Genomic DNA, 14,417 nt, shown 5'->3' with positions numbered 1-14,417 from the left:
TTTTAGGTTAACTCTGTGCCATTGTTATCCGGGTACTATCTTTACGTAATGAGGGGTATCTTGTCCTGGAAATATCATGCTGGAGGTTGTGTCTGTGCCATGACCTGATATGGGACTTCAGTCTGATCAAATATTGTATCTTAACATTTATACAGCGCTTATAACCCTACGTGGGGTGTTAAAGCGCTTTCTACGTAGGTAGCAAGCTCCCCTATGTACAGTGTTTGAGGTGAACTGTGTTTTTATTCTGAGTCCATGTGGGAAGTGTTTTCCAAGTGCATGATGACCACGTAGATGCTGTTCTCGTGTTATGGGATGTAACGTGTGGGAGAGCGATAAGGGAGGGTGTGTGAGCGACAGACGTGCAAATTATAATTACAATAAGGACCAACCAGCCTAGCCACAGATGCAGCAGGATACCACGTATCTGCACACCAAAAGGGGGTAATCGGAGAAAGTCCAGTAATACGTGATGGCCGTAAGCATCAAGCAGACATGCTGTTGAATGAGTAAAAGAATGCCAAACGAGCAAGAATGGGAACTGGTGACCTAAGAGGAAGGAAATTAAAGAGTGGTCAAAGCTGGCAACCTGAGGAGGAACTACACAAACTTTAAACAACCCAGACACCATCTCCTCTAGCTAGGCTGAAAGCAACCACAAGTCTAAGCCAGGGCTCACACCCCAAGCCCCTCTCAAGCTTCTGAAGGCTCCACAGGGTGGGTAAACTCTATACTGGTTGTAGCTCAGAACCCTGGCATCCTGCACAGGTAAGGATTGGTGATGAAGCGCTTGGTAGGTTCCTTCCATCACAGTGCAAGAGACACCGTCTCATGTTATCCTGATGTCCTCACCCCTTGCAGCCATCTCAATACTTTTCTTAAATCACAGAGATCCTTGTTCTTTCCAACTTATATAATAAGGCATCCTCCTGACCTTCTAGAGTTCCCTTTCAGGACAATGCCCACTTACATTAGTAGTAGTGAATGACATTGATCAGTAAAAAGGACACAATCTGGTGAAAGGGGACCTCCCCTGATTCCATTGTTCCAGACAGGGCGGCAGCATGCCACTAATTTGGTAGTTCTTATTTTGTTCTAGCTTAGCCCGGCTCTTCTCGGACTCAGTCTCAAACCACGCCATAGGGCAGCAGGGCACGCTCCCACCCAACGAGTAAATATCGAGCCTCACTGCTGGTTCCAAGGTCTGTCTACACAATGTTGTGCACTGGGGGGCTTCACCGGCATGGATGGATTGGGGCAGCAGTGTTTCATGAAATGAGGGTCTAGGGCACATCTTGGACTTCTGCCCATCTAGAGGCCCCTTTTCTTGCTGTGTCTTACGTGTCCCCCGGTAGGTGTGCTTTACACTGCTCTCAAGGATCATTGCTATGTAGAGCACTACGAAATAGCAAAAGTACAGTTGTGGGCACCATGAAAAGAAAAGCCTCAAATTGTTATTCTTTGCTGGAGAGTACTTAAAAGGAAGGTCCATTGTGGCAAGGTGTAGTCCAATGCCCAGGGTAACAGAGTTTTGTCTCTGAGGCAAGATGTCTGCACATGATGTCAGCATGGGCACACAATGACAAGGGGGCATTTTACAGCACTCCAAATAGAGAGCACTGTGTGGCTATTTGCCAAGGGATGCATATATTTTCTGTATACCAAAAGACGAATGTTAGCTTATCCATTTTTGGAAATCGTACTGAATTCTTATTTGACTCCTTATAGATATTCAGAAGCAGCGCCAGGGCACAGACAGACCACACTCAACGTGTGCTGCTGGGAGTGTTGCTCGTCTGATGATGGTTTCTGAAATGTCACTTCATTAGCTCAAGAGTTGCAGCTCCTCTCTGTGGTGCCTTGGCCTATTCAGGCAGAAGTGCAAAGTCCACACATTTATACCCTTATTTACAGAAGCCCCCGGGTGGTCCACTTCTCCATGCACATTATCCACTCATGTGGTATTTCCGATTCCACAAGAGAATAATATGTGGACCTTGCTTATGGAAAGATATCTTTTCCTAGAGATGAGGTTTTCAGGCAGCCGAAGTGTCCACACCTCGATGCAGTCAGTTTGCGGATTGATCCTTCGACTGGTGCCAAGAACCTGAATTCTGTGTTTACACATGTGTCAGCTTTCCATTTGCAGGCACGGAAGGAAGAAGGGTATATTTTCTTCCTCTGGAGTGCACAGACATTTATTCACTGATCTCTCTATGAAACACTGTTTAATCTTATGAACAGTTTGTCAGAAATTAGGTTATTCATTTGGGAGAGGGGAGTCTTCCAACCTAATGAACACATTTTGGTTATGTCTAAATATAGTTCCCTGCTCAATGCCTGGAATCAATGGCACAAGCAGAAGGGTTTAATTTACACTGTACTAACAATGCAATAAAGTTCCTATGTCAAGTACAGAAAAATGTCTTTCATTTTGGTGTACTTTTGCTTTATACATTTTTCTGTACCTGACTTAGGAAGCTCGAGGGGCCTTGGTCATTCTGGAGTGTCACACTTGTGGCAGGGTGATGGTTAGTAGTTGTATAGGTATTGTCACTGGCAGTGGGAATGGTTGGTGAAGCTGTGGTGGGCTCCTGTCGAGAGCGCTGGCACTCATGTATTCACAGATTAACCACTGGTTGGCCACATACCAGCCTTCTTGGCTCCAGAGGCCAGGACATGTTCAACCGGGCAGCAATGACATTGATTTGGCTCACGCTGCAGAAAATACATTTTAAAAAAAGTTCCTTTTTCACTTAATTTAGCAAAATCGTATTTCATCATTATACTGGATTTTGAAAACTGAGTGGAAAATCCTTTTTCTAGTATTTTACCAGGCAAATATACAAATGAAGCACTTTCATTCTCCTTAGGCCTGTTCATGGAGAAAGTAGAGGACTCCACAAGGGAAAACATCTTTAGTTGCGGTGAAGACGCACTATATTAAATAAATACTGTGCCATTTGATATGTATTAAAAACACAGCTCCGTGAACTTACAAAGCACACCCTAGAGTTGACATTAGTAGATATGTATGTTTTACTACACGGAAAAGGCACTGTTACTTTCCGTATGTCCCAGTGGTACTTTTAAAACTGCAGCACAACCACAGCACAGCCGCGCTCTTGGCAGCCATGCATTGGTTCATATTTTTGGGTGGTGTAAATGCATACTGAACGGAGAGAAGGTAAAACTGAAAGAAAAAAAAAAGAAGAACTTCCCTTGCCTCCGCCCCGGCCGCCTCCTGCTACCTCGCACTCCTCTCTTACAGCAGCACAGGCTCCACAGCAATCCCGGCGCTCCTTGCATGGAAAACCTTGCATGAAAGCAGCACCAGGATTGGTCGAAGCGGCAGTGACAGCCGCTCAGACACAGCCCTAGGGTCTGTGCAGTTTTTCCAGCACGGCTATGCAAACAGCCGGGCTGGAGATACCTATGTGTGCATGTGTGTTTGGCCAGCCTGAGACGCCCGACCAAACACACAATTCCACTTAGGTGCGCACTCTCCTCCTTCCACCTCCCGTGGCCCGTCCCCACCCCTCCCTGCACTGTTAACTGCTCCAGAAGCAGCAAACAAAACAATCTATTGTGGTATTTGTCTGCTTCTGGCACAGGCAGTGGGGCGACGCTCCTCCGCCATAGCAAAGGAGCCGCCCCTGATGCCTTTTCTCTCAAAGTAGAGCTAAGCTCTGTGAATGATACAGAATGCATCATGTCAAACTACATGGCCAACCTCTCATTTTAAAACACAAGTTATTTCCAAACCGCTGTTCTGAACGCCCCGGAAGAGGACAACCTCCACCGAAAACCATGAGGTTTACAATATGCAGAACCACGTCATGGCAAACAACTCCTGCGAGCTTCAAAAAGGTACTTTAAAAGAACTGCGCTTCCACCTCACAGTTTACCGCACCTCTTCCAAACAATCTCTGCATTTGTAGTCATCATTTTACCGCCCTTCTTTCGCCACTGCAGACGTGGCTAGAGTATGAGCAAAACATGTGAAGGCCAAATGCATTTTTCCTCATATGCTGAAGACACCATACAACAGCTGTGTGAGGGCTTGCTACCTTCTTGCGAGGCTCCTGGTGATGGTGGACCCTAACTTGGCAACTAAAAGTGATTCCACAAAGATCCATGGAAATGTCTTCATTTTTAACAAATGGTATTGTGGCAAAGTAGGATATTTCCAAAGGGCCTTTAAGAGTGGAGTGATATATATATATACACATGTATATATATATATATATATATATATATATATAACACTTTTATAATGCAAGAAGCTAATTATACTACAAATAAACACAACTGGGTGAAAAGATGCTGTGATGAGAAAGCCATTAGCCACTGGTCCCTCACTGTGGGGACTCCAGTTCCATTGGCTCTGCAGATCACACAGCTTCACAAGGAATGTCCTAGCAAACTGAAAGTTTACAAAAGCAATTTTCTACATGCGTTAGGAGAAACACACAGCTTCATTTATAGCTTAATGAGGAACTCAGTACATTTGAACAGTGGTGCAGCAAAGGCTTCAAGGGCCCTAATTTGAGAAAGTAAAGTGTGCTTCCTATCCACCCAATGGGAAATAAAATGCAGCCATAAGAAGGAATCCACCGCTAAAGTCCTTGTACCCGGTGCCACTGGACCTGCAGCACGGTAGACAGCTATGCCCCCACCAGCGCCTAAACAGGAGCAAATACCATTTGTGTGTCTTAGCACTAATGAATGGGTCTCAATCTCAAAGTGTCCACACACCTGTACTTCAACCTGCTGTGTTTAAAGGGCCCGTGTGGTCGACTGACATTAATGTTGAAAGGATTGCATTGCTCCAGGAATTCAGGAAAGGACTCAAGACATGGCTGTTCGAATGAAAAGAGCACCACAAAGCAGCTAGAAACTCTAGCGCCTTGAGACCCTCACGGGTGAATTGCCGCACTTTATGAATCCTGATTGATTGAAGGATCAAGGAGTAGCCAGAAAATTTAAATGCCCCCAATTTGAATCATGCCTGTAAACACGGAGCATAGGAACTCTTCTTAGAAGACTTACTTTCACCTATCATTATCCTTCCGTTCAATAAGCTATTCATCCATCCATATGTTAATCCATTCTTTTCATCCACGCATCCACTCACCTATCCATCCACCTAGACACCCACCGATATAACCATTTACCCATCTATCCTTTCAATGTACCCGGCCTGTCGTTCTTTCATCCTTCTATCAGTTCACCCTTTCAATCATCAGTCCTTTCACTTTTCAACCCAAGCTTTCACTCTTCTATCCATCCATCCTTTAACTCTTCCTTCCACCCTCCTAAACCCTCTTTTCAAACTTTTCTACCACATTTCCTTTCATGTGTACCGCAATCTCAGCAAATATAAATGGGACAGTCACTGTTCTCACACAAGGACTGCGCGAGTCAACACACTGGGTAAAAGGTCTTTAGTTTGTGCTGGGGTTGGCAGTGGTGGTTCACACTGGTTAAATGTGGGTGAGCTTGGGGGAACTAATTAGGGAGCAAATAAAAGGAAGAGCTTGCATTTACTAGCGTGCTTTGCTCTCAACATCAGCACCTTACACATAAATGCAATATTTACACGCACAGTACAGTCTGTTGTACAACAAGAATTAAACAAAGTCAGCAACCTCCCGACAGTTCATCCATACTTACATTAAATTCAGGGCTCATGGATGATTTGGGTATTTGAGTAGGTGGCACATAAAGTGATGGGTAGGATGTTTGAATTAATCATAGGTATTCGTTCCCACTATAGCCTTACAGCCCGCCGTAGCGGCCTATACCAGCCATTAAAGGCCCGCCCCAGCATTAAACGCCCAAGCCTAAGGCGAGGGCCTTTAACAAGGGAGCGGGACTTTAATGCTGGTATAGCCCTGCTACAGAGAGTTATAAGGCTATTAGAACATTCTGCCTCTAGAGGGCGGAATGTTCTAATCGTGGTTAGATTACAGTCTATTATCTTTACACTTTGTTTTAGCCATTACGGACAGAGACCAGCTGTATGCAGATCAGTTTTGGGCCCTCTCCACAAAGGATGGCTAGAACAAACTGCCAGGTCCCCTTTGAAATGTAACACAAATAACAGAAATCTAATTCACAATGAGCTGAGGACCCATGTTTGGCCACGCACCTCCAATGTAGGGAGGCTCAGTTGCCACAGAAAGAAATGGGTCGCATTTCAAGGGTTGGAATGCAGCCCAGAGTAATTGTGAAGGGATGAGATGAATTCAGGTATTCTACCCATCATTTTTCCCGATTACATCCTATGGGTGATGGGTGTGCCCGGCCATGGGCACTGTTGAGCAATGTGAGATAGCACTCAAGATGCACCTCACTGATGAGCAAGGTGGACACCAGTCTGGGTTGCTTGTGTTCTCGTTCAGGATGTGCCCTTGTAGTTCACACTGGACTCTTCCTACTGGAGTTGGACCTAGGCTGATTTGTATGTAGTTGCTGTATGTCTGTAGTGGTAGAGCGCGCAAAACAACAGACTGTAATGCAGTCCAAAGTATATAACAGCCAACGGGCTTACTATAAATGCAAGAATTCCACCCATCACAATTTTACTTTGGGTATTTTGGTTGCACATTCCAAGCAAACTCAGAACTTGGAGGCCAGTCTAGGAAGGAAATGGTTTCTCATTGTGTATTGTAAGCCCCTTCCATGAAAAATACTGTTTCCATTGCTGTGTGTGGTGATGATGATGCATTTCACTTCTGTACACAATAAAAGACAGTCACCTTGCAGAGGTGGAAATTTTGAGGCGCTTCGCAGGACCACGGCAGAGGGCTCTGGAAAGACATGCCCAGGTAGTAGAAGGTCCAGGCGATGATGACATTGTAGTAAAGTGAAACCAGTGATGAGACCAACAACATCCCAATGCCAATTCCTGTGGTGCAAGGGAGAAAACAAAACAGAGACCTGAGGTTAGAGTCAGGTGTCCACTACAACAGCGTGCCACATGGTGCGTCACATGAAGAATAGCGGTTAGAAGCTTCAGTCCTCTCTGGGAGAGCTACAGTTACAAACGGCATGAGAATAGAGGTCTGAGGTTAGAGTAATATAGTGACATAGGAAATCCCTGCAAATTGCACCACACAGTGCATTAGTGTTGCTCATGCCATGCACACCTTCTCGACTGATCAAGAACAATTGCATAAGGCATGTGCCCAACCTGTGGCAGAAATGCCTAAACATCATCTATACAGGTATAACTGCAGCATAATTCAGTTCTGGAGTGCACTGGAGGTGGGCAGTAAAGACCAAGGGCATAGAATACTCACTCTTCCTGAAGAGCACAATTTCAGGTAATGGAGGAGTTGAAAAAGAAACATCACATTTATGTTAATTCTGAAAGGCCCAGGCCTTCTTCGGTCTCCTTCACAACTGTACCACAATACTTCTATCTGTAAGTAGCTCCAAAAAAATGCCCACTTTAGACAACTTTACAGCCGAGTATTAAATAGATGCGGCAACAGAGCCCTTATTTAGGGGGAAATTAGTGTAGGGAAGCGTCGCAAGCCACCTTGCTGCGCTGCTCTACGCCAATGTGAAAGGGCAGGAATGCACCATATTTATAAAATACGGTGCTTTCATGGCCTTTCCCCCTGTGCTGGCGCACAATTGCCTGCCTGACGCACGCACTCTTGCACCATGGTGCAAGGGTGTCTGTACTGCATGCAGGATTGTTTGTCTGCAGGAAGGGACCCCTTCCTGCACATAAACAATCCGGAGAGACGTTTTTCTCTTTTCTCTTTCTAGGTGTGCTGCAGAATGCAGCACGCATGGCAAGAGTTAAAAAACGAGGAGAAATGGAAATATTTCTCCTCAGTATGCCTGCTCTGGAAAGGCGTAAGGTTTTGGCGCTGCCCCAGGTTTACGTGATTTAATAAATCTGGGGCAGTGTCAAAATCCATGGGTTTTGTGTGGGAAAACCCACCACAGCGCCCATGCAACGCCTCCTTGATGCAGAGTAAGGCAGCAGAGCTGCTTTATCATACTTCATATCTATGAGGCCAAGAAAAGTCACGCAAAGTGGTTTTGCGTGGCCTCAGGCTTGCAACGCCAGAGCATCAAAAAAAGTGACGCTTCGGCGGTGCAAGCATCTCAAGTGTCCCCCAAGTGTTCAGACCTCAGCCTTGTGTTATTATCTAATGTTCGAGTTGACTGCACCACAGGGTGCAACCAGCACCATGAAGGAAGGTCCCCTTACTCCTGCATGCTACCTCCTCATCTTCCTTACGTGTGGGAATGAAATTTACTAGCCAAACATCTCAGAGAGTGGAAAAGCACACGTGAAGCCATACTAGGTGGAGGTTTGCGTTTATCTTGCTCGCAATGTGCAACACCACCAATCTTCATTGTTCGGAAGTGCAGGTGCAACCGATAGGAATACAGAGCAACTCATCCAAAGGAGGGGCCATAGAAGTCAACAAGCAGTTGTATGGCTCGGAGTCGAGATGTACAAATGATGTAAGAAAAGATACTAGGGAGGACCTAGTAAACAAGGCATGCAAAGAGGTAAACAGGGAGCTGGCCATATTTTGTAAGACCGGGAATATCGGAGTGCTTTGTCATGAAGACATGTATTAAACATGGCTGATGTTCAGGTAGGATGGATACGGTTGTCCTTCGCTGGAAGAAAGTGAACCTAACTAAAGGTGATGGAGGTCCTGAAGAATTGGTGGGAGCAGAAGGCCTAAAGGAAAAGGGTGGTGTAAGAAACTGGGTTGTTGTTTGAGGGGGTGAAACCCTACTCAAGAACCAACCACAGTGCTTGTCAGAGTGAAGTCACATGCAAACCCCAAATTAACATGTGCAAAGCACGCTAGTGGCTTTCTCAGAGCAGTCAAGCTTAACTTAGAAGCAATGTGTACGGTATTTATGCAGCACTTCAAACAGTAATACAGTGAGAACACAACACAAGAATAATTCTACAACAATTTAGCAAAATGGAATAAGTTTTAGTAAATAATTTAAGACCAAAATGACAAAAAAAAAATCAGTAGATGTGGAGTTATGTAATTTTGAAGATTTAAGTGACAATAGAGACAATCTATCTGGCGTACTAGTCCAGGAGAAAGTCACAAGCTCAGGCCAACTGCGATTTAGCATAGGGTGGCTTTAGAGACCCAGTTCAACCCATTGAACAAGAGTACCTTAAATCCTAGCTGCTAAGATTTGTAGAGTCCCGAGTCAGGGATGCACCGCACAGCTGAGATGATGTAAGGTCCTGGTCGGAGATGCATTGTACAGCGTCAGTTCCACGGAGCTGCAAGGTCAGGTACTGCACTATCATCGAGGAGGTCCGTCAATGAAGGGGCTTGTGATACAAGGTCCTACATCAAGAATGTGTTGTGCATAGGGCGGTTCCAAAGAAGCTGCAGAGCTTGCAATGCTGATTCCTGCATCATCGCCGAGACTGCAGTTGATGGGAAACTTGCAATGCAAAGGTCTGCATTGGGGATGCATCACACAGCGGCAATTCCAGTGAAGTAGTGGGCTGCAAGAGTGGTGCAAAGTCCTTGCACCGGGAAATTCACGCAGGAGAGGTGATGCGTCTGTTATGCTTGGGGCTATACTTCTCAGCAGAGGAGATGCAACATTCCTGATGGATCTTGAGATGGACTGGCCAAGCACCTTCACTTCCAAGGGCCCAGGCCTGGGTTGCCACCACTTGTCAGGTTAGGACTCACAGATGGCAGAGTACAGGTACTGGGTTCAAGGTTTTGGGAAGCCTGTTATGTCCCTCAGCCTTCTGACTAGGTGGCAAGTCAATTCGCCCTTGGCATCACTCTGAGGTGCTGGGGTTAGAGTTGCAGGTCCAGGCCTTCTCACAGACTAGAGGGCAGCAGGTCAGCACGGCAGGGCAGCAGTCATTCAGAGTAGCAGTCCAGCAGAGTGGCAGTCCTTTCAGCAGCACGGCAGTTCTTTCTGGCAGAGTCCACAGGCCCAGAAGTGTACAGGATAGTTGGGGTCTGGGGTGCCATATTTATTCCTAGTGTACGCTTTGAAGTGGTTCCAACCCAAGAAGTGCTTTGAATGTCCTGCCTCCTTGCCCTAGCCCCGGATTGTCTGGGGTCACAATAGACTAGTGCTGAGCCCCTTTGCGAGAGTGCTCAGGCAGGGCCTTTGTGATGGCCAAGTATGGCAGGTGACAGCTCCTCCCCCCAATAACTCAGTGGCCAATCCTGCCAAGACCTATCTTCCCTTTATCTCACTGTCTGGGAGCAATATACAAAGACCAACTACCACCTAGTCACGTGACCCAGGATCAGGCTGCAGGCACCAAATGGTTATGACAAGAGCCAACTTTTTTAAAGTGGCATTTTCTGAACTGTGGCTAAAGATCTGATTTTACCGTTAAATAGGGCTTTTAATGGAAATTCCTTAGACACTAAACTTGACCTGTCAACTTGTTCCCAATTGGAAGTGACAACTTATCAAATGTAATAAGGTAACTCCAATGTTATGGAAGAGGAAGGCCTTGCAATAGTGAAAAGAAATTTAAGAGTTTTTCACTAATATGTAAACCTTAAAAGGACACGTTCAACTTTTTGAATATACTGCACCCTGCCCTCTGGGATGTTCAGGGGTGACTTATATGGGAAGTTTTATGCCTGGCAAAAGGTTTATTTTGCCAGGTAAACAGGGCAGTTTAAAAGCTACACACACAGGCTGAAATAGCAGGCCTGAGACCGTTTTAAAGGGCTATCTAAGTGGGTGGCACAATGAGGGCTGCCACTAGTAGAATTTAGTTTACAGGCCCTGGGAACAGGTAGTACCACTTTACTACGGACTAGCAAGTAAATTAATATGCCAATTGGGTATAAGCCAAGTCCACCATGTTTGAAGGAGCAAGCACAAGCACTTTAGCACTGGTTAGCTGTGGGAAAGTAAATGGTGTTCTAAAGGCCAACAAACTCGAGTTCAGAAAAGAAGTGGGTTAAGGCAAAACGTTTGAGGATGGCCCTGCAGAGAGGGCCAAGTCCAACAGGCGGACAGAAAAATGCTGCAAAGGAGGAGGTTTCTGATTGCAAAGGAGGCAGCTCAGGTTAAGGTCAGGAGAGAGCAAGGAAGGTTTAGAACCTGAGAATGATGGGCAAATAAACTCAATAAGGGGAATGATGGAGACAGCCTGGGCCTGGTGAAAGCAGGCTGTAAAGGAAACCAGGTGAGACTTGGACTTTAGTAATAAGAGTTTATCTGACATACTAAAATAAGTTATTTTGAATTAACAAAGAGAAGGGAGATTAGACATTTAAGGGGAGATCAAATGTTTAGGGAGGAAGGAGTGGAGTACACCTATTACAATGTTTGGAAACTTCAGCGTGCATAGCTTAACCAAATATTGTATTATGCACTCCACTTAATTCTAAATAAAGTGGCTATTTCCACAAAAATAATCAGCCAGGCCCAGTTAGTGATAAGGATTAAGAGTTGAAACTGGGTGGAAGGATGTGGTGTGAGCACCTTAAAGGGATTCACAATGGGTTCCATACCCCTTGTGCGGATGGATATGCACAATATCAGGAATCAGTAGGTAAGCGGTTGCAGTGTTACTGGGTGCAGCACCCGCAGTATGGCCCGAAGAAGCAATCCCAGGATTTGCAAAATGCTCAATTAGACAGAACACAGATACATACAGGACGGGGTTTCCCTTCAATGATTTTTAAAGTAATAGCATCTTTTGGAGAAACATTTTCAATCTACTATTAGACTCCAGAACTCTCAACCTGTTCTGAAGGACGAAGAATAGGAGTGCTTAACCTTCGCTGCTGGAACTTTGGCTATGGTAATATGTTTCATGGTAGCCAGAGGAGCCGAGAGACTACTGTTGAGAGTATTTCATTTTAATCATGCCTGGGGAATAAATCCACATGTTCCACTGACATATCTAGGCTTTAGCAACAAAGAAACTCATATAAGGCTCCAGCCTATTTCGATGGGTGGGTTTGAGCACCACTGCTACCACCAATCGTCAGAACGCCTTTCAGAGGGTCACTGGGCAACCCTGGAGGTTGAGGCCTTTTATTCCTGATGTCTCAGGGCCTGACCTACTATGGGCTCTGAATAACTGAACAAAGTACTACCCCTACAGCACTTGACTCGCACGCAGTGTGGATCGAGCCATTCAAGCCTTTTCGGTAGGAGGTAGGTGAAAGGTTTACATTGGTACAAGACTCAAAATACATGCAGCAACCCCAATAAATTAATGCAGAGCTGGATACTTGCTTTTATGAAAAAGAAGCATTTATATATGAACACAAAGTGAAAGAGGCACACCACAAGAAACATACACAGTCTTTGTAAGGCCAGCAGTCCAGAGTTGTTTAAGTAGGAACCTGCAACCCACTTCCAGTCAAAGGACTGTGGTTATTCCCAATGAATGTGAGACAACATTCAGAATAGGCCCTTTTAGTGACGACGAGACTTAGAAGTTCCACAATGTTTTTTAAAATACCAGTTTCCTCCGCAATGTATGGCTACAGTCAGAGGCGCTTCCCTCCTAGGCTCTGTGGCCCAGTGATCAGTCTTACCCCTTCTCCTGATTCTGTTGGCAGGTCTCATGGCGTGTGGTGGTGAAATCCGCGTTCTGCTTACATGGGTTGCTCAAGGGTGACCGCCCTCTCTCTTGACCACAACTGCCATCTGGCATACAAGGTTTGCAAACAGCAGCACTCCAGACAACTGCTCTCGGGGTCACAGCAATGCAAAGAGCAAACCCACTCTTCGATCACAGTGAAGCACCGGCATGAGACCTTAATCTTTGCTGTGGCCCTCACCTGGGATACGGAGGTTGCAAACAGTGGCACACAGGCAAATGGCCCAATCAGTGCAGCAGCCCCAAATGGACCGGAATCTCAAACTTCACATGATGAATCCACTCTACAGGATCCACACTGGACCACACTCCCTCTAGGTACTCTCCTCCTCCTCGCAGGGTCTTCTAAACTAAGCAACAAGCAGACGTTGGTGCGCTAGGCTCCATGGCAAGTAGTCTTCATTCTGCTGTGTGATGTCCCCTCAACCAGCGGGGAGACTACCAGACCTCTTCAGTCCTGATCACCACGGGCAGAAGCCGTGCTGAGCTTCTCCACAGTTGACTGTCTGATAATTTTGGGAGGCTCAGGCTCCTATTTTTATAATCTGTATCCAGCCACAGAGTCTCAGTCTTTGACGTTAGTGCTGCCCACTTTGAAGTGTCCACTCTTGTGTCCTGTACATTGTCCAGGAAGAAGCAGGAGCGACTCCAAGTTTGACAGACCCCCAGCATAGGCCACGGAAGTGACCTGCGGATCTCACCTTGAATGTCCGCCTCACTGAGATAGGCTTCCCAAAAGGTTACAGAGGCCCCAGCCCTGCTCTTTGAGTCCTTCACCATGCAAGGTGCTTTTCCATCTCAACAGTGAAGTTACCAGACTTAGAGACAAGTTTTCTAACTTCTTTTTTTTTTTTTTTTTTTTTTTAAGTTACTCATATATGAATCGGTTAGGACATAACTAAGGGAAGTGACAGTACGGCTATTGCTTACATGACCATTGACAAACAAGTGCACTTCAGGAGACCTCAATGTTGAAATACTTTGGACCACTGCTGGTAAGTGGGTACGGCTAGTGTATTTTTTGGGGTCTCAATGCTGGATATTTAAAACATTTTTATGGTGTGAAAACAAGCAGCCGTTCAAGCTGAAGCATTCCACTGGAATTTCTAAAAGCAAACTAATAATTTACATCCTGACATTTTCGGATTTAAAATGCTACCGAAAACAAACCTTCTCTTTAGGAACAAGTGGGGATGCTGCACAGAACCTAGGTAGTACCTTCACTTCCTGAAGAGATCAATCCCAGAAAGCAGAGGCTCATCCTTGTTCAAGGTTGGTTGGATAAAATGAGGCAGGAGCCATGGACTGTGGTCAGCACCAGGAGGTGGAGATCTTCCTTCACATACCACGGGCCAGCCTGAGCTGGTCTACCAGATCCTACAGATTATTACTCCTAATCGTCTCTGTAAGGGTAGAGAGACAAAGGTTGAAAGGGGAACCGCTCTCTAGACCATATCAAAGTCTAGCCCTGACAAATTGGATATGACGTGGTGGCAAGGGCGTTAAGACTGAGGTCATGCGTAGTTATCTTTGTTTGGCCATCTTCAAGCATTAATACCACCCAAAAGGTAACATTTAGAGCCTTTAAAATCACCACTTGATACTCAAACACGTCTTACTGTAGGCAGCTGGTGATAACCTAACACTACCATGATTAACACGCGTGGTTAAATGAGTTTGCTTCTATCAGGTACCTTAGCCTCTGTTCTTGGCACCACTTCCTATGTAAACCAGGTGAGGTTACCTTTGTTCCAGAACTTAAAGTACATTTAAATTGGTAATCCTAAAA

The 14,417-nt window shown here is 45.6% G+C and overlaps 1 protein-coding gene across 4 annotated transcripts in view; it reads right to left on the bottom strand.

The window, feature by feature from the left end:
- The window catches only part of LOC138249706 (sodium-dependent proline transporter-like), a 168,546-nt gene that overhangs the window by 58,821 nt on the left and 95,308 nt on the right, over nucleotides 1-14,417 (bottom strand). For all 4 annotated transcript variants that reach the window (XM_069203707.1, XM_069203706.1, XM_069203705.1 and 1 more), the window contains exon 4: nucleotides 6,765-6,913. In XM_069203707.1, coding sequence (XP_069059808.1) covers nucleotides 6,765-6,913 — 149 coding nt within the window. The remainder of the gene's footprint in view (nucleotides 1-6,764; nucleotides 6,914-14,417) is intronic.

This window comes from Pleurodeles waltl, chromosome 8, assembly GCF_031143425.1.
Source record: "Pleurodeles waltl isolate 20211129_DDA chromosome 8, aPleWal1.hap1.20221129, whole genome shotgun sequence".
Classification (NCBI taxonomy): domain Eukaryota; kingdom Metazoa; phylum Chordata; class Amphibia; order Caudata; family Salamandridae; genus Pleurodeles; species Pleurodeles waltl.
This window is presented reverse-complemented; position numbering and strand designations above follow the sequence as displayed.